At 37.1% G+C, this 21,590-nt stretch overlaps 1 protein-coding gene across 1 annotated transcript in view; it reads right to left on the minus strand.

Annotated features, from left to right (window-relative positions):
• Positions 1–10,475: 10,475 nt before the first annotated feature.
• The window catches only part of LOC147444852 (uncharacterized), a 228,254-nt gene continuing 217,139 nt past the window's right edge, over positions 10,476–21,590 (minus strand). Inside the window, exons 12-14 of the mRNA XM_086527379.1 lie at positions 16,955–17,048; positions 16,725–16,813; positions 10,476–10,736 (exon numbers count right to left, since the gene is read on the minus strand). Coding sequence (XP_086383505.1) covers positions 10,590–10,736; positions 16,725–16,813; positions 16,955–17,048 — 330 coding nt within the window. The 3' untranslated portion in view covers positions 10,476–10,589. The remainder of the gene's footprint in view (positions 10,737–16,724; positions 16,814–16,954; positions 17,049–21,590) is intronic.

Raw genomic sequence — 21,590 nt, forward strand, 5'->3', positions numbered from 1 at the left:
TGGAGAGTATCATAATGTCCTATAGCAAGATCTTAGGGTTGATCACTAGCAATTAATCTAAGGAGATTCTCATTCATTAATAGGGTTAGCTAGGTACCCACTGGCTGACTCGAAGTTATATTAATGCACTCACACACAAGCATGCATCCCAATTGGCTTACATCGGCTACTATTTTTGGCTCAAAACCCATCTGCATCACATTAATTATCCACCAAGTGGATATTAATACATTTCTAACCACTTTTTTTGCTTTGCGTGGTAGGCTAACACACACACACACACACACACACACACACACACACACACACACACACACACACACACACACACACACACACACACACACACACACACACACACACACACACACACACACACACACATCGTGAGTATATTTGATTATCCCTCACAAGCTGGATCTTGCAGATCTCGACCTCTCTCATCTCTTATAATCTACCCTTGCAGGTTCAAATCTGCATCATCACCCGCTTCTTCCTCCCTCGCATGTGCATGGCAATCAAAAGGTGCTACATGCACCCACACACACACACACACACACACACACACACACACACACACACACACACACACACACACACACACACACACACACACACACACACACACACACACACACACACACACACACATTCTATACTGTTAACTAGATTACATCCTATAGCTAGTGGTATAGTTTGCATGTTCCATTTTTAACTAAAAACCCATCTGGCATTACATGGATCATCCACCAAGTGGATATTAATACAATCCTAACCACTGTACCTGCCTTACAATTTTAACCACTTTACACACACACACACACACACACACACACACACACACACACACACACACACACACACACACACACACACACACACACACACACACACACACACACACACACACACACACACACACACACACACACACACACACACACACACACACACACACACACACACACACAATCGGGAGTACATAACTGCATCTCCCTCGCAGGCTGGTTTTCGTAGATCACGACCTATCTCCTCTCATATAACCCACCGTTTCTCAGTACACGCAGTGTTATGTCTGCTACACACACAAGCAGCATGCTGTTGCATGTTTGTGCTCCGCATTCTCTCTCTCTCTCACACACACATGCCGTATCTCCCCGGTTCTCTCTCTATCTCTCTCGCACTCATACACACACATACACTAGCGCGCGCATTCACACACTTGATCTCTTGTGCTAGAGATGACGCAGGTGAGAATGAGTTCACACACACACACACACACACACACACACACACACACACACACACACACACACACACACACACACACACACACACACACAAACCCTCAGGATTATGCAACTATGAGGCAGGCACTTAGCTGTCTTTGTATGGTACATAAGGCAACCATTCAGGATCGATTGGTGGTGCACTATAATTGACAAACAGGCAGGTGCTTATGCACCTACTCGGTACTTTTGATATTTTGCAATTACATTTATAGAAGCTGCATACAGTTGTTTTAAAAATGGCTTGTATAATACATATAGATATTAATGTGATTTTGGGTTAGTATAGAATGCATTGAGTCAGAACTGAAATTCCAATGGGTTTCTAGCTGAACATACAAAGTCATGACACATGAATTGCAGCCTTTTCTGACATGAATAAAAATGGTTTATAATACTGAGGTGCTTTTTATTTGTGGCTGATACTTGGAGGTGGAATAGCCGCTCTAGGTTGATATAACACATGAACTACAGGTTTTCCAGACATGAATAAAAATGGTTTTTTTTTTGTAATATGGATTGAACAAGCGAATTACTACCATATTTGTACAGAATTTTGGGTGGAAAGTCATCACTTGTTACTTAAGTTATAAATTTATACAAGCTTGTTGCATATTGCTAGGTTACGGCTTGGATTTTTTTCAAACCCCTATATTTGGATGAATCTTTGAGCTATCATATGGTATCTTTTGGTTGACTACCAGAATACAAATAAACTGCCGATCAAGTGTTTTTGAATTTTAGAGACATACACAATATGATATGATTGGCATTACTCGGTTTGTAAATCCTAGCTTTGGATTGGATACTAGAACCCTTAAACCTGTCGTGAGGGTCTCAAAAGAGATGGCATGGATTGGATATTTGAGAATGTGTCCAGTTTACAAAGGAAATGCTGCCCAAATTTGTACGTTTTAGAGAGTGGTAAACTAGAAGATGGAATAACACATAACATAATTTTTTGAACTTGTTTTCCTTTTCTGATGCCGTTAACCTCTTGTTAGGGTTAACCTCCTGTTCGGGTCTCAACAGAGATGGCTTTGACTGGAATTTTGAAATTTGATCCGCTGTGAGGTTCGGCTTGACGACTTCAAGCTGACTAAGAACCTGATCTACATCACATAGTTACTTTTGTATACACGGATCGAGACCCTGAACCTTAAAGAAAACTTTGAATTTCAATTTACTGAATGAGGTTTAAAAGCATGGCGTAAACTCATACCTTTTGTGGTTGACAATACCTTGTTGATGGAATGCTGTAATTTTTTATGACTCTAACTGCATCTCCATGGGAATGACACCATTGGTGGTGGTAAAAGAAACATAAAATACTTTTTGTTGAATAGAAGCTTAACGCTTTAAATTAGTGTTAGTGCTGTACTTTGAAAACACCTCAATGGTTAAAAAGGGCCTTAATTCTCACGTGAGGGTCTCAGATAAGATGGCGTGTAGCTGGACTTTTGAAAATCGATTCAAATTACGAAGGAGATGCTGTCTGATTTTTTATGGAATTAAATAAAGAAAACATTATTGTAAAGAAATGTCTCATTCTTTAAACTTCATATTTGATCTAGGTTATGTTGTTAGTTTTGTTGTAATTTTTGACACCAATAACAAGGAGAGGGAGTCGTTGACACCTATCTTCCCAAGTAATGCCAGTTCTGGCAGGCTTGTGTTTCTTGGATGGTGACTGGTAAGAGATTCTTTCCTTGGGAATACAACAAAAACTGCAGAGCAGTAACAGAAGATCATCCAATGTACCAGCTGGATCCTTCTCCATGTAGATGTAGTGGAAGCTCATCCCAAAGGATGGGCACATAGAGATACAACACTAAGATATTATATTGTAGTGATCAAAGATCAAATTTTTGATCTAAATGATTGTATTATCCATTAGATACAGAATGTTGTATTGGTATATATGAAATGATAATTGAGGTTTATGACATCTTGTTTAAAATATTGTTATTTAATATATTATTTAATACAATTATCTAAGTATGGTTCAATTATGAGGGGATTTTCATAGTTAAACACACACTCCTTTTTCCTACTAGTGTTTGGTTGGACTAGTGCCATACTTAGCAATTAGCACTAGATAATATATTAGATAATAATATACCTACTCCAATTTATCCTAACTTCAATCAAACGGTTTTTGTCAGGATATGGGTATTTATACCCTAAGTATTGGATTGCCTACTCTCTAATACAAGTTACATTAGTACTAGCTTGATCCACCCAATCCAAAGGGATGGGTCGGGGCTCTCAACTCCTAAATTGGTAAAGCATCTACGTGTTTACATATAATCCATATACTGTAATCATTGACCACCCTTGAGCAGGCGTGGAATTTCAAGTTATCTTTAACTTGCAGGATCGGAGTATTGTATAGTAACCAACATGAAGACATAATCCACAAATTTGGAGTGACATCAACCAAAATCATGAGATATCAGGTATGTAGTTTTCATAGTACCTTACTCTCCTCCCTGGAGGACTCCTTTATCATACAACAATTGGGTGTTCTAACATCTAAGTTCTGTTCGACAGATTACAAATGAGTAATCTCACATCTAAACCTTTTTAACACCGTATAAGTGATTGAACTATGAACACGGAAATTTTTAGGAAGTATTTACTACAATTGGTGGGGGATTGGTCCACTTGGTGGACCATCCTCCACCAAGTGGATCTCTCCTCTGGGATGGGGGAGGGCCACACACACACACACACACACATCTACAAGGGAAAAAGATAATGTCCCATTCTTTCATACTTACTGACTTGCCGCACTATTCTGTGCAATTGCGGACTTGCATTTACCTAGCTAGCTCTGACTCACAGTATCCATAACACACATGGAGAGTATCATAATGTCCTATAGCAAGATCTTAGGGTTGATCACTAGCAATTACTCGAAGGAGATTCTCGTTCATTAATAGGGTTAGCTAGGTCCCCACTGGCTGACTCGAAGTTACATTAATACCCTCACACACAAGCATGCATCCCAATTGGCTTACATTGGCTACTATTTTTGGCTCAAAACCCATCTGCATCACACTAATTATCCACTGAGTGGATATTAATACATTTCTAACCATTTTTGTTGCTTTGCATGGTAGGCTAACACAAACACACACGTACAATTGTAAGTATATTTGATTATCCCTCGCAAGCTGGATCTTGCAGATCTCGACCTCTCTCATCTCTTATAATCTACCCTTGCAGGTTCAGACCTGCATCATCGCCCAATTCTTCTTCCCTCGCATGTGCATGTCGATCACAGGGTGCTACACACACACACACACACACACACACACACACACGCACACGCACACGCACACGCACACACACACACACACACACACACACACACACACACACACACACACACACACACACACACACACACACACACACACACACACACACACACACACACACACACACACAAGATTATGCAACTATGAGGCAGGCACTTAGCCGTCTTTGTATGGTACAGAAGGCAACCATTCATGATCGATTGGTGGTGCACTATAATCGTAGGTGCTTATGCACCTACTCGGTACTTTTGAATTTTTGCAATTACATTTACAGAAGCTGCATACAATTGTTTAAAAAATGGCTTGTACAATACATATAGATGTTAAATGTGATTTTGGGTTAGTATAGAATGCATTGAGTCAGAACTAAAATTCCAATGGGTTTCTAGATGAACATACAAAGTCATGACACATGAATTGCAGGCTTTTTTGACATGAATAAAAATGGTTTATAATACTGAGGTGATTTTTATTTGTGGTTGACACTTGGAGGTGGAGTAGCAGCTCTAGATTCATATAACACATGAACTGTAGGTTTTTTGGACATGAATAAAAACGATTTTTTTTGGTAATATGGATTGAACAAGTGAATTACTACCATATTTGTACAGAATTTTGGGTGGAAAGTCATCACTTGTTACTTAAGTTATAAATTTATACAAGCTTGTTGCACATTGCTAGGTTACGCGTTGGAGTTTTTCAAACTCGCGTATTTGGATGAATCTTTGAGCTATCATAAACGGTAGCCTATGGCATCTTTTGGTTGACTACCGAAATACAAATAAATTGCCGATCAAGTGTTTTTGAATTTTAGAGACATACACAATATGATATGATTGGCATTACTTGATTTGTCAATCCTAGCTTTGGGTCTCAAAAACTGGATATTTGAGAATGTGTCCAGTTTACAAAGGAAATGTTGCCCAAATTCGTACGTTTTAGAGAGTGGTAAACTAGAAGATGGAATAACACATAAGATAATTTTTTGAACTTGTTTTCCTTTTTTGACGCCGTTAACCTCCTGTTAGGGTTAACCTCTTGTTAGGGTCTCAACAGAGATGGCTTTGACTGGAAATTTGAAATTTGATCCGATGCGAGGTTTGGCTTGACGACTTCAAGCTGACTAAGAACCTGACCTACATCATATAGTTACTTTTGTATACACAGATCGAAACCCTGAACCTTAAAGAAAAATTTGAATTTTAATTTACTGAATGAGGTTTAAAAGCATGGCGTGAACTCATACCTTTTGTGGTTGACAGTACCTTGTTGATGGAATGATGGACTTTTTTTATGACTCTTAACTGCACCTCCATGGGAATGACACCATTGGTGGTTGTACAAGAAACATAAAATACTTTTTGTTGAATAGAAGCTTAACTCTTTAAATTAGTGTTAGTGCTGTACTTTGAAAACACCTCAATGGTTAAAAAGGGCCTTAATTCTCACGTGAGGGTCTCGGATGAGATGGCGTGTAGCTAGACTTTTGAAAATCGATTCAAATTACGAAGGAGATGCTGTCCGATTTTTTATGGAATTAAATAAAGAAAACATTATTGTAAAGAAATGGCTCACTCTTTAAACTTCATATTTGATCTAGGTTATGTTGTTAGTTTTGTTGTAATTTTTGACACCAATAACAAAGGGAGGGAGTCGTTGACACCTGTCTTCCCAAGTAATGCCAGTTCTGGCAGGCTTGTGTTTCTTGGGTGGTGACAGGTAAGAGATTCTTTCCTTGGGATTACAACGAAAACTGCAGCAGTAATAGAAGATCGTCCAATGTACCAGCTGGATCCTTCTCAATGTAGATGTAGTGGAAGGTTATCCCAAAGGATGGGCACATAGAGATACAACACTAAGATATTATATTGTAGTGATCAAAGATCAAATTTTTGATCTAAATGATTGTATTATCCATTAGATACAGAATGTTGTATTGGTGTATATGAAATGATAATTGAGGTTTATGACATCTTGTTTTAAAATATTGTTTACAATTGTCTAAGTATGGTTCAATTATGAGGGGATTTTCATACTTAAACACACACACATACATACATTTACTTACATATACTTTTTACTACATCTTTTTTTCCTCAATAAGGGGAGTTTCTCTAACTGGACTTAGTGCCTATTGCCTCCCTCAACAGGGGGAGTTTTCTACACTAACTGGACTTAGTATTCACAGGATTAAAAATCCCAAAAAAAAAAAAAACATGAGGATCACAGATAGCCGACTCAACCAATACATGGGAAAGATTACTTGTAGGAAATATTTACCAAAAATGGATATCTGGCTAGGCAAAATTTGTATTCCTCTTCTCTTTTTGTGGTCGGCGTGGGTATGACACCCTATATGGAGGAGAGAGGGTTCCCTTCAATAAAAATATGAAAATCTTAACTGTAATACCATCACCTAACCTGCATGTGCAGACCTCGCAGACGATTACTCTGAATTGAATACCACCAAACGGAGTGTGGGACCCGGAATGCAACAAACGACAATGCTAGCTATGCGCACATGTCGCTCGACGCCCACTACTTAAGGAGAAGGTGAGTACTTTTGAAAGTATCACTGCCATTCCTAGTTTGGCTCTGCTGAGGTTGGTGTCCATTAGTTTGTTTTGATTCTTAAAGTGTTAGATTTACTGGGCTGCGTTGGGTAGCAATGAAGATATGCCTTATTGACTGTGTAACACCTTTGAAAAGTATTGCTGGTTGTACTGGGTGTGGTTGGGCCATTGTGTAAAGACTTGCATGAACATCAAAATGATAGAGGGATATTTTCCCATACTAATATGCACTATCTCATGGCCTTGCTTCTCTAATTTTACTCCGAAAATGTGTACATTGGTACCAATATAGAGGTGATGATACCCAAATTCGGTGGTATTATGTAGATGGTGGAGTTGTTTCTTTACTTGTGTATTGGCATGTGTATGTCTGCATAATATATTGGGGTTTTTTCTTCTGTAGTATGCATCCGTTTGAACACAAGCTGGGAACATGTAGCATCGTGTAGATTTAAGTAATGGCAGAAAGATTAGTGATACTGCTTATACTCAAAAATCTAGTTTTTCTAAATACTATGGGACTTCATGTGACAAATGTCTATAAACAGTAGGTTATGAACATTAATTAAGTGGAAAATATACCTCGTTTTTGGTAAATTGGAGTTTTTCTATACTCGTGCACTGGCAGGTGTTGATTTGCATAATATAGTGGGGAATTTTTCTATAATATGCATCAGTAATGAACACAAGCTGGGAACAGGCAGTAAGAGTTGTGATACTGCTTTTACTCAAAAAATTTGGTTTTTCTATATACTTTGGGACTTCATGGGATGATGGCTATAAACAGTGGGTTCTGAACAGTATTTGAGAGGAAAATATACCTCGGTTTTTGGTAAATTTATAGCATGTACTTTTCATAATGGTTTGAACATGGGCAACCTGCATAGAGGTACTGATTTGCTCCAGAAACTGTTCTTTATTGTTATAGATGATCTTTTGGTGATGTCTTGTTGAGAACTTATCACAAAGTTTAGCATGGAATGTTCTCAGAAGGTAAGTATGCTGGGTCTTGGCAAATATGGAGGGAATTTGTCGGGCATGACTGGCCAATACATGCCGTTCCTGCTGGGAGAGGATACAAGTTTGCTCATTTGGTTTTTTGAAAATAGTATGCTGGTGTCTATCGACAGAAAGTATGTGTTTTACATTTAGCAGTTATGTCTTGTTTTATTGAGGGATGTACATGGATAACAACTGGTAGGCCTATTTACCTGCAATGTTGTTCAGGCACTAACCGAGTGCGGTTGTTTGTCTTTACTGTGGATGAAAGTATGTAAAGGTCTATCTTGTCTTTTCGATGATTGGGGATATGCTGCTGATGACTTGGACTTTTGTACTTTTGTATCTATTGGAAGGAAGACTTCTCCTCATTTTGAGATGTATTATTGTTCTAATGCTTGAATAATGATATGCCTACTGGCTTTAATTGGTTCTTTTTTGGTCCTTGTACTTTTTTCTAAAAGTCGCTTGTGCTATGAATAATAAAGTAACCTAAATTTATATATAGTAATCACTTGGGAGGGTGAGAGAAATATCTCTCTCCAGGACCCCACACACACACACACACACACACACACACACACACACACACACACACACACACACACACACACACACACACACACACACACACACACACCATAGACAGATATACATATATGTATGTAGATAGACGGATATACATATATGTATACATATAGACGGATATACATATATGTGGATATACATATACATACATACATACATACATATATATATATATATATATATATATATATATATATATATATATATATATATATATATATATATATATATATATATATATATATATATATATATGTGTGTGTGTGTGTGTGTGTGTGTGTGTGTGTGTGTGTGTGTGTGTGTGTGTATGTGTGTATGTAGCAGGGCTTGGAAAAATGAATGAAAGAGGCTAGTGTGGGATCTCTTTCATCCCTTTTGGAGAGGATGAAAACCATATTTGAGAAATAAAATTTTATATAAAATTGACTGTTTAACTAACTGTTTTGAAATTCGAGTCGGTCTATATCCTTCTTGCAAAAATTTGAGGCGGCTATATTTTGATTTGAGCAGGTTTTGGATATATGGAACCTACCCTTTTCATGAGCCCTGATATATATATATATATATATATATATATATATATATATATATATATATATATATATATATATATATATATATATATATATATATATATATATATATATATATATATATATATATATATATATATATATATATATATATATAGAGAGAGAGAGAGAGAGAGAGAGAGAGAGAGAGAGAGAGAATCTCAGAAGATTTTCACAACTTTCTTTTTCACAATTGTGGCGACCTACTTCCATCTAAGCATTGTAAACAATGAGAATTGCCAATTCATGTATCCTTGGGCATTTGATGATTCAATAGGTGAATAATCTAAGAAGAAATTCAACTCTCATTAAACAAGTTTCCACTTTGACTGCATAAACTCATGTTAAATAGCTTCTAAGTGCATGTTTGTAGCTTTACAAGTTTACATGTTTCCATCATAAATTGTGTGAACACTATTTTCATATGATTGACAATATTTATTTATAAATATTCCTATACCTTCTTGACACAAAACATAAAATTCCATTGCTACAAATGCAAAATATTTTAATTGAGGGAGTGTTAGCGCTAGCTTTGCACCAAGACCTTCTAGCTATATACTCTATTATATGGTGAAAAATAATTTTCTTAACTGAGTACAACCAATGTATATAAATTAGATGTTACATGAAATCACAAAATGTTGAAACAAACAAGTAACATGCATAGTGTGTTTAAGGGTAGGAAATACTTCTTGATATTACATTAACTAATGACAAATTGAAGGTTATCAATGTGAAATAGCATCCCATCATTGTCTTGGTGTTTTGAGTAGAAATTGATCATAGTTGATTGAGTAACAGTTGATCATAAATGAAATTAATTTAGATATGAATCAACTTGTTGTCTTGACAAAACACATGTTGAGAATTTTGGTTGATTATTGTTTTGTTGTTCGAGTAGGAACTGATCATAATTGATATCAATTGGGATATGGATCAACTTGTTGTCCAAATAAAGTACATGTCAAGAATTTTGTTTAGACTGATCATCCAAAAAAGAAACTTACTTTGGTACAAACTAATTTAATAGTTCTTGAGAGATTTGCAAACACACAGAGTTGTTGAAATTCTTGGCTCTTACTAATTGGCACGTTAATTTAAAATTAGACTTGTTGAGCTAACTAATTTGGCATGCATACTCAAATGTTTTGATTATTTTGTGCATGTACTTCTGTTTGTTTCATTTACAACAACAAAACACTTGAAAAACGTAAAGACCTCTTTTAAGCACATTCAAAATTAGAGATATATAATCTTATCACCAAAAATTTTGAAAAGTTGAAACATACTAGACCAATATAATTTTGCCTTCCTTAGTAACCATGATGAAATGGTATAAGGACCCTTGCTTGCAATATGGTGCTTGTGAAGTCTTGTCATGCTCACCTGCCAAAAAGCATCTCAAGGTGTTCATTATATGTAAAACCTCCATCCATCTCACATACTTCAAGACCTAATTTAAAAACCCCATGTTTGTAGATTTTTCATAAATGTTATACACCATTCTCTAGTTCAATTTGTGTATACCCCTTTTGATTGCTACCTTTTTGTATGTTAAAAGTCTTTAAAAGAAAAGAGGCTAAATAACCCCTTCTTTTGAACTCAAGTATTATGTTTACATATTTGCAAGTGACTCTTGAGAGAAAAAAGCATATACACTCTAGAAATTTTTACTCATTATTAAACAATGGACTAAGCTGAATATACTTTAGTGAATGTGAGGTGAAACTAAATCTTTATGATTGCATCGATGCCTTATAATTTAATTATGCACACCAATTGTCATAGAAGATGCCACTAGTAGGATTTTATTTATGCACACCAATTGTCATAGAAGATGTCACTAGTAGTAATTGTATAAGGCTTAATACACCAAAAAACACCACATGAATAAAGGGAATAGCCTGTTTGGAAAGTGAGTCTAGTAATTTTCATTAGCTTATTGTCATTAAAGTTAATGGACTAGGTAGTAAGCAATAATTGATGCTTAACCTACCAATATTACATATTCCAAGTAATAGTTTCATATGATTTTTCAAATCCGAGGGGATGGATTTTGTACACAATAAAATTCTACTTGACTAGCTTATTGTCATTAAAGTTAATGGACTAGCTTGTTGTCATGAAAGTCAATGGACTAGGTGGTAAGCAATAATTGATACTTAACCTCACAATATTACATATTCCAAGTTATACTTATCATATTAAATTTCAAATCCAATGGGAGAGAATTTGTACACAATAAAATCCTATTTGAATTTAACCAATGAAAAAATCAAATAGAAATGCTAGAACAAGATTTCCTCCAAAGAGCTCAAACAATGTGTCAATTTATGTGGAGTAAGAATGGGAATTATGTGCATTGTATGTTGCAATACATTAGCCACAATGTTCCAACATTGACAAGTTGTTCTCACTATCAACATGCACACAATCTTTCTTGTCCTCTCAAACCAAACAGTCATGGGCCCTCCTGTCTATTAGTGGAGATTCTCTTTGCGAATATAGTTGAGGCACGTAATCTTTACTCTACCCCCTATAATTTTGTCGTGGGAGGCTATAAATGTTGAAGGAAATCAACATCCTAGCTTAGGCCAAAGGAGAAACGCCTTAAATAGAAGATCATGAGGAATGAGAGGCATGCGTTTTGAAGTGTACAAACTATTTTCACTCATAAATTATCAATGATAAATGAATACTTTTTTTATGTATAGAGATTGGAATATGCTCATTAATAAGAGCACTATCTAGTGAAAATCTATTTTGTATCAATTATGTGACGTTCTTGAGTCTTGATTAGTGCTCTTAATTATGACATAAATAAGATGACTTGATCATCATGACATAGTTTTGACTAAAGTTGTCCTTACCAACTGTTACTTTCTGAAGAAGATTATTGGGGTATGTAGAGACAATAGTGGTTGCTTTATTTCAAAGGTGATAGATAGGGAGAAGCATGAGCTAATATTGAAAAGACTACAACAACAGGGCGACAAAACAAATGGGTGAAACAATATAAAGGATTGTCATAACCGAATGTTGCATCTTGGCTACATGGTTTTCCAAAAGAAGATAAGAGGCTTTGTCTATTGTAAACAATCTTGAAGTGTTTATGCATAAACTCAAGTATCCTAGTATTTGAATTTTACACCATTTTATCGGTTTTCTTTTAAAATCTTTAATAATAGAGGGTTTTAAATGATGGTAGAGCAAAGCACAATAGGAAAGAGCTGTTTTGTGTGTCCTATATACCAAATCTTGATTCAATGTTTCTTGTCACTCTTTGTGTTACTTTGATGATCAGATCCATTGCAAAATTTGAGTAAGCATGTCAAGATAGTATATTTCAAAGCAAGCTTAAAAGAAATTTGCACTATCAACATAATGATTTGGTTGAAAATTGTAACATCAGATGATCAAGCCTCAATTTAAGTATGTGAAAGAAACTCTAAAAGGATGGGGGCAATAACTTATGTAGAAGTAGAGGTATTAAGATTATTCCATAAGTTTTGAGGAGATAACTACGAAGGCTCACAGAAAGGATAAACGTGATGGAGCTATTGCATGACTACTGACAACAATTTGGTTGCTATTACCCCCAAGAAACATAAGAGAATAGCCAAATCAAATTCAAAGTTGCCAAAGAAGCCCAACAACATTGTTAATATCCATGAACTAACATTCTATAATAGGTTTCATATTTCAAATATGAAAACAAGTTTTGAAGTCATACATGTGAGATTGTTGGATCCCTACAAGGTGTTAGATTTTACTAAATGGCCGATATGAGTAGGAAATATCTTTCAAGAGTGAACCTTTACATGACTAAAAATTAAAGAAATAGTTTCCAATTGCTTGTTTCAAAATGCACACTGCCTCTTAATTATTATAGAACTATAAACCTAGAGTGCGGGCAATTGTGATACCCAATAAATATTTTATAGATGGTGTACAAAATAGGACGATAAAATTGTCACTTAGCAATTTATTATATGTAATGATGTAGAGACTCTTTTAAACTTCCCTTAGTTTTCCTTTAAATTGTCATAATGATATGAGAATTTGGAGTACATTGCCTATCTATGTGGATAATTGAAGAAGAAAAGCTTTGATGATGAGAATCAATCACTCTTTTCATCACATACTATCAAAGAGTCCATTCAGAAGTCAAAGGATTTTTACTGACTAAATTATCTTGCTTGGTCTTGCAAGTTAGTGGAGAATTGCTTTGCCAACCGAGCAATAGAGAGTTAGCTTGACCATGATGGGCTTCTTGGTCTTTGATCCTCCAGATCATGGTGTAAGTGTAAACCTTGTAGAGCAAGGTGGGTCAATTCTAGCAACTGTATGTTTTGATCATGTATTTATAATTATAATCCATCACTCACCATGTGGGATACTCGTGGGATACAACTTTCTAAACTTATGTACCATAATCTTGATGAACTTGTTCTCTCATATGAGGTTGATGAGGTTCTCTTCTTTGCTGGCATGTAACATGGGTGGGATAACATTGAAGCAATCATGCTCCAAAAAAAAGACTTAAAGCACTTTGGTTGTGAGGGTCTTGATAAGTGAATTTCTTTTGAAATAGAAAAGAAAAAGTAAAGTAAAAAGTTGGATTACTTAGATGGATGTGGATACTAAAAGCAAGAATGAAAAGAAAAGTAAAAAATTAGGCTAGCTGACCAATTCACTATGATGGATGGGGGTACTAAAGGCAAGAATCAAAAGAAAAAAACTATTTGGAATCCATGCATGTTTTGTAGTGGGAGAGAGTAAGGGAGTGCCCCCGGAGTGCCATTTTGGAGCTAAAGAGCTCCTAGATGTGAAGTAAATAATGGAATAAAGGACGAACATCGCAGTTGACTTGGTAGCACCAAGGCAAGCTATTTTACATAAAAGGGAGGTCCACAAGCTACCAATAGAAACTAGTGCAATAAATTGGATGAAGTAGAAGGGGTAGGGAATGGTCTTGTCGCGGCCATTCCGTGTAATAACGAGCAACCGGTGGAGACCGAGAGCCATGGTGCAAGCACGTTTTATAAGAAATGGACACTATAGGACCGTTTTTGACCGTCCGATGTCGGTGGGAGTGGGGCCAAACTCTCATCCAGACTGTCCATGCATGAGCACTACACCCTAGAGCTACACACCTGATACCTGCACATGCTAGTGTTGAGTTGGCACTCAATCATGGCTGCAGGGAACATCATTCCACATCTTGATGTGTCACCTTGATTAAATTCCAAGTATTGATGTGCCGCTCATTGGTTCATCCAAGGAAGCATGGGATTCCGTTTTTTGAGACGGCATGCATCCTAGGGTTGATGGATTGAATTTTGCTACAAAATGTCAAGTAGATGTACGGCTCAGATCTTTAGCCCCACGACCAACAACCTTGACATCTTAGAAAATGAAGGCAACTAAGCACATGAAGGAAATATGGTAGCACATATGAGATCTAACAAGCTTGTTTGATAATAGTGGAAACTTGAGAAATAGACAAAAGATCTTTAGAGGTGTTAATTAGCCTCGAGAAATGAATGGAAGCAACATAGCTTGGGGAAGACAAAGAAGAGCTTACCATAGCATGTGAGTGGCTTTGAGGTGGTGAGAATGAAGGAACTCCTTCTTGAATAGGTATGTAGCATATGCTTCTCCATCAAAGCTATGAGCATTTCATGAAAACTCAAAACGGTCTCTCTCTTTACCACCTTCTTTGCTATGCTATCATATGCTTCTTATTTATCATTATTGTGATGCGCTCTTTGCGTCCTAAACATGTATGCAAAAAATACAAGTTGAGGAACCTTTTAACATATTGCACTATCTATGGAGCATGCCTAAGCAATGAACATTTTATATCGAGTTCTTAATTGTCTTGCTACTCTTGGGAAAGTATTTTTATGATTTTTGAGGGCTTCATTGCATCTTGGGAGTGTCTATCTAGGAGTCATCTTTGCACTAGGTCAAGAACAAAAAAGAAGAGTTATATATGTTTGGTTAGGTAGAGATGACCTTCTTGAGAGACCGTTTAGCTATAACAAGGGTAATTGTGTAAAGGTATGGATGTTTTTGGGTGGCCACATTAATCCAAACATGAGTATTTTTTGATGAAAAAATTTCCCCCCCTCATTGAGCTACAAGCTAGTTAAAAGTTCTCCCAACATTGGGTCCAATAACGGCGTGTAAAGCTCTTTCCTTGTGAAAGATTTATACTGCTTCACCTAGATGCATAAGTGATATGAACTTTGCAAAGAGTCATAGTAAGGCATGTCACAATAGCTTAATGGATGTATTGAAGAAAATTCTTGTTTTTTGTGTGTTGGCAAGTAGTACGAGAGTAACTAGATGTTGAATTTAATTTGTCGTAACTTGTCTATACCAAGAGTACGGGACCTAGAAGGAGTAACCATAAATGCCAGAGATTTGCATTGAGTTATCTATAAAAGGATCTTGCATAGGGTAACAAATGCTTGATCTCAAAGGATCACCTCATAGGGACCTTAAGGTCTCACATAGGGTTTGAATCCCTCTTGGAAAGGTTTGTTAGAGTCAGTCCATATCAAGCCATGATGAAGTCAAGACAATGCCCCTATGTGTTGAACTTTCAAAGCAAGGATAGCATATTGCCCTACTTTGGAACTCTTGGACATTACAACAACTCTACATTTAAGGGTGTTGATTTGTTCAAGTAATGATTTTAAAACCGTGATATATATTTCCTTTGATAGTTACGTTAAACTGTTAAATTTTTAAAAGATTGGGATAAGGAATCCTCAACTATGGCCAAGACTAAGATATAGGCAACTAAGCCAAAAGAGTAAACTTGAGCTTATGAGAGATAATTGTTTGCTATTTTTTGCATAATGAGAAGTAATGGCCAACGGACCCAACTAGTTAAATGCCTTCCTTACAACAATGTATGAACATAGTGCAAGAATAAACCCTTATACACAAGGATTGGCTTGCATTGTAGGAGAGACTAGGAGCTAGGTGTGTTCTTGTACATAGGAGGATGACTACCAAGTTTGGATGGCTTAGAACGGAAAGGTATCGTGTACCTACATCTAACCGTTGCTGTTTGTGGCTTCATTACGTTCGTATTAAAGACTAGTCACAAATACTAGATAATTTAGCTATTACAATGGGATCTAAAAAGCATTAAAGTGCATTTCCTTACCTTAAAATCCAATAACGTATGTTATGATCAAAAAGAGGTTTTAAAGTTTTTCATCATGTAAGTAAAGGCAATCTTTTAAATTAGCTCACGAGAAAATGGCCTACATGATACCATTCAAATTTTGACTAACCATAGGAGATTATACTCGAGAATAAAATTGAGCATGATAACCCAAAGTGAGGAGTTACCTTGAATTTTGATGCATAAGCACTTGCAAAGGTGGACACCCATATTAGACGTTGATCAAGTTGGCTACCTTGAACATCTTGTAGGGTTACTAAACATATAATACAAAAACGTTTGAGACTTAAGTGAAAACAAATTTGTCAAGTATGCATAAACATAGTGTGATAATTTGAATAAAGAACTAATTATAAAAACTTATGCCTTTTCGCTTGTGAACATCTTTGTTGATTACCATAGCACGAAAACTCAAACTTGAGGTCATCTGGTAGAATTATGATGAGCTCAATGGATCCCAATTCTTGTGGAGCAATTTCGATTTTATCAGCCTTCAAGCATGATAAAGTGATTCTCAACCTTTCTGTTCATATTTGATTACATATAGGATTAAATGAATAAATAACTCAATATCACATATATAAAGTAGTTTTTTATAATAATTCATAGATTAAATCTTTTAATTCTATTAGAACAAGCTATAGAACAAAGAGGTTGAAAAATAAATCACACATCAATTGATTTTTCATTTAAGCTGCATAGGAAAAATAGTTTACAAAGAGTCGATGAACCATTTGATACTTGAAATTCCCAAAAACCAATTTCCAAATCTTGCAATAAAGTCTAGATATAGTGATAATGAAAATTTAAAGGATAGAATGGTTTCAAAAGATTACCTAACTCAAAATTGATGCTTTTGTTGTCATAATAAATCTCGTCTATTTTCGAGTAGAATATCAAGTGGTAGACCAAATTTCCTTGGGTTGTTTCGGTTAAGAAGGCTTCACTTGTTTTAATATGGATGCACATATTTTAAATAATGAACTTAGTATAGAGTAGATAAGAGGATTAGGAGAACGATATGTAGTGCATTTCTTTCCTAATTTGTACACTAGCTTGTAAACAAAGGAAGTTTTTGTTTGTACCATCATTTGGGTTTTGCTAATCACATCATTTGGGTTTCAGGGATTTGTTTTTAGTATCAAAGAGTTGTGTTTCTCTTCAACATCCATGCCACCTAAAGACACTAAACTTTTTTATATACCTTCAAAAATTATGGAAAACCTTTTGGATAAAGTGACCTCCTACTTGTATGGCATCATCTATATATAAAATAATCAACTTGTAAAATCCAATGCCTCCTTAGTGGCTCGGGTTTAAAAGTTTGTGTTTCAAAACCAATACTTTATGGCAAGGAGCTTAGTTGGCTTCAGGAAGAATTTGTTGTATTATTTCAAGTCAACTTAGCTTTAGGGATATGATTTTAGACCTTCATATCCCTACATGGTGTGGTGTCTACTTAATGGTAACAACTCTATGTTCATACAAGCAACTCAATTGATGCAAGAGACTTCTTCTTCAAGAGAAAAGTCATTTTCTACCATCATCTGATGTAAGTGGTATGTACTTTGTACATTCCTTGCAAGTTACGACTATCTCACCATGCCATTGTAGATCAGCATGCGGTGTCGTGCCCCAACTCACGTAATCATCTTCCATAGTGAGAGACCCCCTATCCTCAAATACATTGTACAAAGTGTAGTCATCTACTAATGGCGTCTGCAACTTCTCCATCTCATACCTCTCAAACTATAAGCCCAGAGTGCACTCATTGAAATCCTTGACTAAGATTACTCTCCCTATCCCTAAACATTGTAGAATGCTGACCGTCGACAATGCCTCGTATGACGATTCTCTATGCTCTCCTGATCCATGTTCCTCTTCCCACATTTCCCATCACTGCCTGCAAATCTAGAATGTTGTGGTGCATAGTAGCATATCGGTATAAAAATATTGTCTCCATATGGCACTCTTAGCCACCATAATGATGTGTGGTTGTAGCTCGTGCATGAACATAATTGCCACTCCTCCTAACCCTATTGTGTTTAGACGTGGCACACCTCCCAATGATACCCCTCCACACGTGGAAAACCCTCTCTCTAGTAGGCTATGATGTCTCTCTCTCTCTCTCTCTCTCTCACACACACACACACACACACACACACACACACACACACACACACACACACAATCACATTAGGTTTTTAAGCCTTATTTTTTCTTTCACCTTAAGCCTTTGATCTCACCACTCTGTCAAACAGTTGGACAGAGTTTCAAGTTACACAAGTATCACAACCTTTGAGAACGTGTTACGAGCCTCATCTATGGCACCGATGTCCTCCTTTGGCACTCCCACTTCATGCAAGAGCTTTCTTGCGGTGGCAATGGCACCAAGGAAGGACCCCGCCAAGAAACCATGAAACAACCCTCGAGGCTCAAATCCAAGAACTCATCGAGGAGAATGAAAGACTCATACAACATCTACGCAAGCTTGAAGACGTGAAGGAAGTAGAGAGTCAAGCTCTACTTGCCAAATCACACAAAGTAGAAGCTTCTGTCATTAAGACTGTCATGGTGGCTCAGAAAGAATCCCATGAAGCAACACATAAGAAGATTGCCACCAAGATACAGGCGGTCTTACAAGAATGTTGGCTACCGGAATCGCTTGGCCTCAAGGTCAAAATTGGTGGACTGCACTCACCGTGGTGCACCAGCCAGGACACCCTTGAAGAAGCCATCACCAAGCTCAATGGCATAAAATATCTCTTGGATCAACGATACGAATCGGCATGTGCCACCCGAGCCAGAAAATATATCTTGGATCAACAACACGAATAGGCATATGCCATCCGAGCATTGCATACTCACTTTCAACGACAAAGATGAAGCTGTTTCGCCAATCTCGACTTCTCAAGAGACAAAAGTTTTGGATCTCTGAGGAATTGACCACGAATCAACTCAAGAATAAAGCAAGGGAGCTTAAGGAGATGTATGAAGCATGCAAGCAAGGTAAATGGGCACTCTATTGAGGTGGCAAAGCCATCATCTAGGAGTTTCGAGCTCCTAAACCGGCTCTCGCATAAGCTGACCCCGTTTTGTTATTTCCTTTTCTTTATTCTACTGTTTGCAACTGAACAAGGAAAAGCTACCCCATTTTTTGTATTGTTTATTTGACGAACTTAGTTGTAATTATTTTTCGGGACAACAAAACCCATGTAGAAAGTAGGATGTAATTTTGATGAGTTAGTATCTCCAAGACTAAGGTATATATGCCAATTTTTGTAACCCTAAGCACAACTTTTGAATTAATTATCTTTTGATCTCAACTAAGTGTGCCGCGATTGTGTATTTTGTGTGAGAAAGTGAGTGAGGTCTTCTTCTACTCTCTACGCCCACTACGGAAGCTACATTGTGAAGGCAACTACACCATCGTCTTAGCAATGGCAAGAGCTATGCTTCAACGCCAAGCTTGCACGATTCCGGTCTCTTCGCGAAGAGCTCTCCCTCGAGCTTCGAAGTGAGTTTTCTCTCTAATTGTGTATCCGTTTTGTGATTGATTTATATCATTGCGTTCACGATGAGTTAAACTACACTTTAGGCCTAATTACGTTGAGAATTGGTGACCTGCAATTTCTGACCTGTCTTCATACGCGTTTTCCCCACGAAGTGTTTGCAAGTAGTAAATTGGGTTAGAGACTTTAGGTAGTGTCCTCTAGGTGTGTAGAGGTTACTCCTTGAGTTTTGTGACGAATCGATAACGTTAGGTCATGTTTCGGAAAGCATAGACCTCGTAGGTAAGATAACGATTGCGTATACATAGTGTGCTTTGAGATGATTTTCCTTGGCAGTGATTATCTCTAGAAGGTCGAGTAGGTGATTGACACCCATCTATTGGATTCCATGTGCCTACGGGTTAAGCTCCGCCGTCCTTGGTTGACATCTTGTTTGCGAAGAGCTCTCCCTCGAGCTTCAAAGTAAGTTCTCTCTCTAAACGTGTATACATTTTGTGATTGCTTTATATCATTACGTTGAGAATCGGTGACCTGTAATTTTCAGCTTGTCTTCATACGCCTTTTCCGTACCAAGTGTTTGTAGGTAGTAAATTGGGTTAGAGACTTTAGGATAGCGTTCTCTAGGTGTGTAGAGGTTACTCCTTGAGTTTCGTGATGATTCAATAACGTTAGGTCATGTTTCGGAGAGCATAGACGTCGTAGGTAAGGTAGCGGTTGCGTATACATAGTGTGCTGTGAGATGATTTCCCTTGGTAGTGATTGTCTCTAGAAGGTCGAGTAGGTGATTGACACCCATCTATTTGTTTTCATGCGCCTACGGAGCAAGCTTAGTCCTTGGTTGACATCTTGTTTGTTGGCCTAGTTCTCACTTTGCTAGCAATTGCAAGGCGTGTATCTACCCGACAACATCTACTCTCTTGATGGACCATCAGTCCTTAACTGATATGTCTCGATCATCCTGCCTTAGAAGGAATCGTTATAATGTTTTGCTTTCGTTATATGACCTCCGTGGACGATAATTCAATCTATCTATCATGCGCTCCCTCTCTCTCTCTTCTCTCTCTCTCTCTCTCTCTCTCTCTCTCTCTCTCTCACACACACACACACACACACACACACACACACACTTTTTTTTTGTAAATCTTCTTTGATTAATTTACAAGTGGGAAACCTCAAAGCGAGGAAAACCCACGAAAAGAAAGGGATACAAAAAGCGGAGCACTATGAGGCTCCGAAGGCTAGAAACAGACAAAGTAAATCCTGTAGGTATCAAGAGTGATGTCTCCAGCATCATAAGCAAAATGCAGTGCTTGACCAAGAGATAATTTGAAATAGGGAAAGGGGTCAACATAAATGCCTTGGAACATGAAGGAGTTCCTATGGTGCGAGATGGCCCACAGAGTCCAAAAACACACACACACACACACACACACACACACACACACACACTCACTTTTCTCTAATTTTTCCACGCAATACTTCGAAACATTTGGTGAAAAGAAGAATGATATCCTTGAGTGA

This window comes from Adiantum capillus-veneris, chromosome 13 (genome assembly GCF_014529385.1).
Source record: "Adiantum capillus-veneris isolate H3 chromosome 13, ASM1452938v2, whole genome shotgun sequence".
In the NCBI taxonomy this organism is placed as follows: domain Eukaryota; kingdom Viridiplantae; phylum Streptophyta; class Polypodiopsida; order Polypodiales; family Pteridaceae; genus Adiantum; species Adiantum capillus-veneris.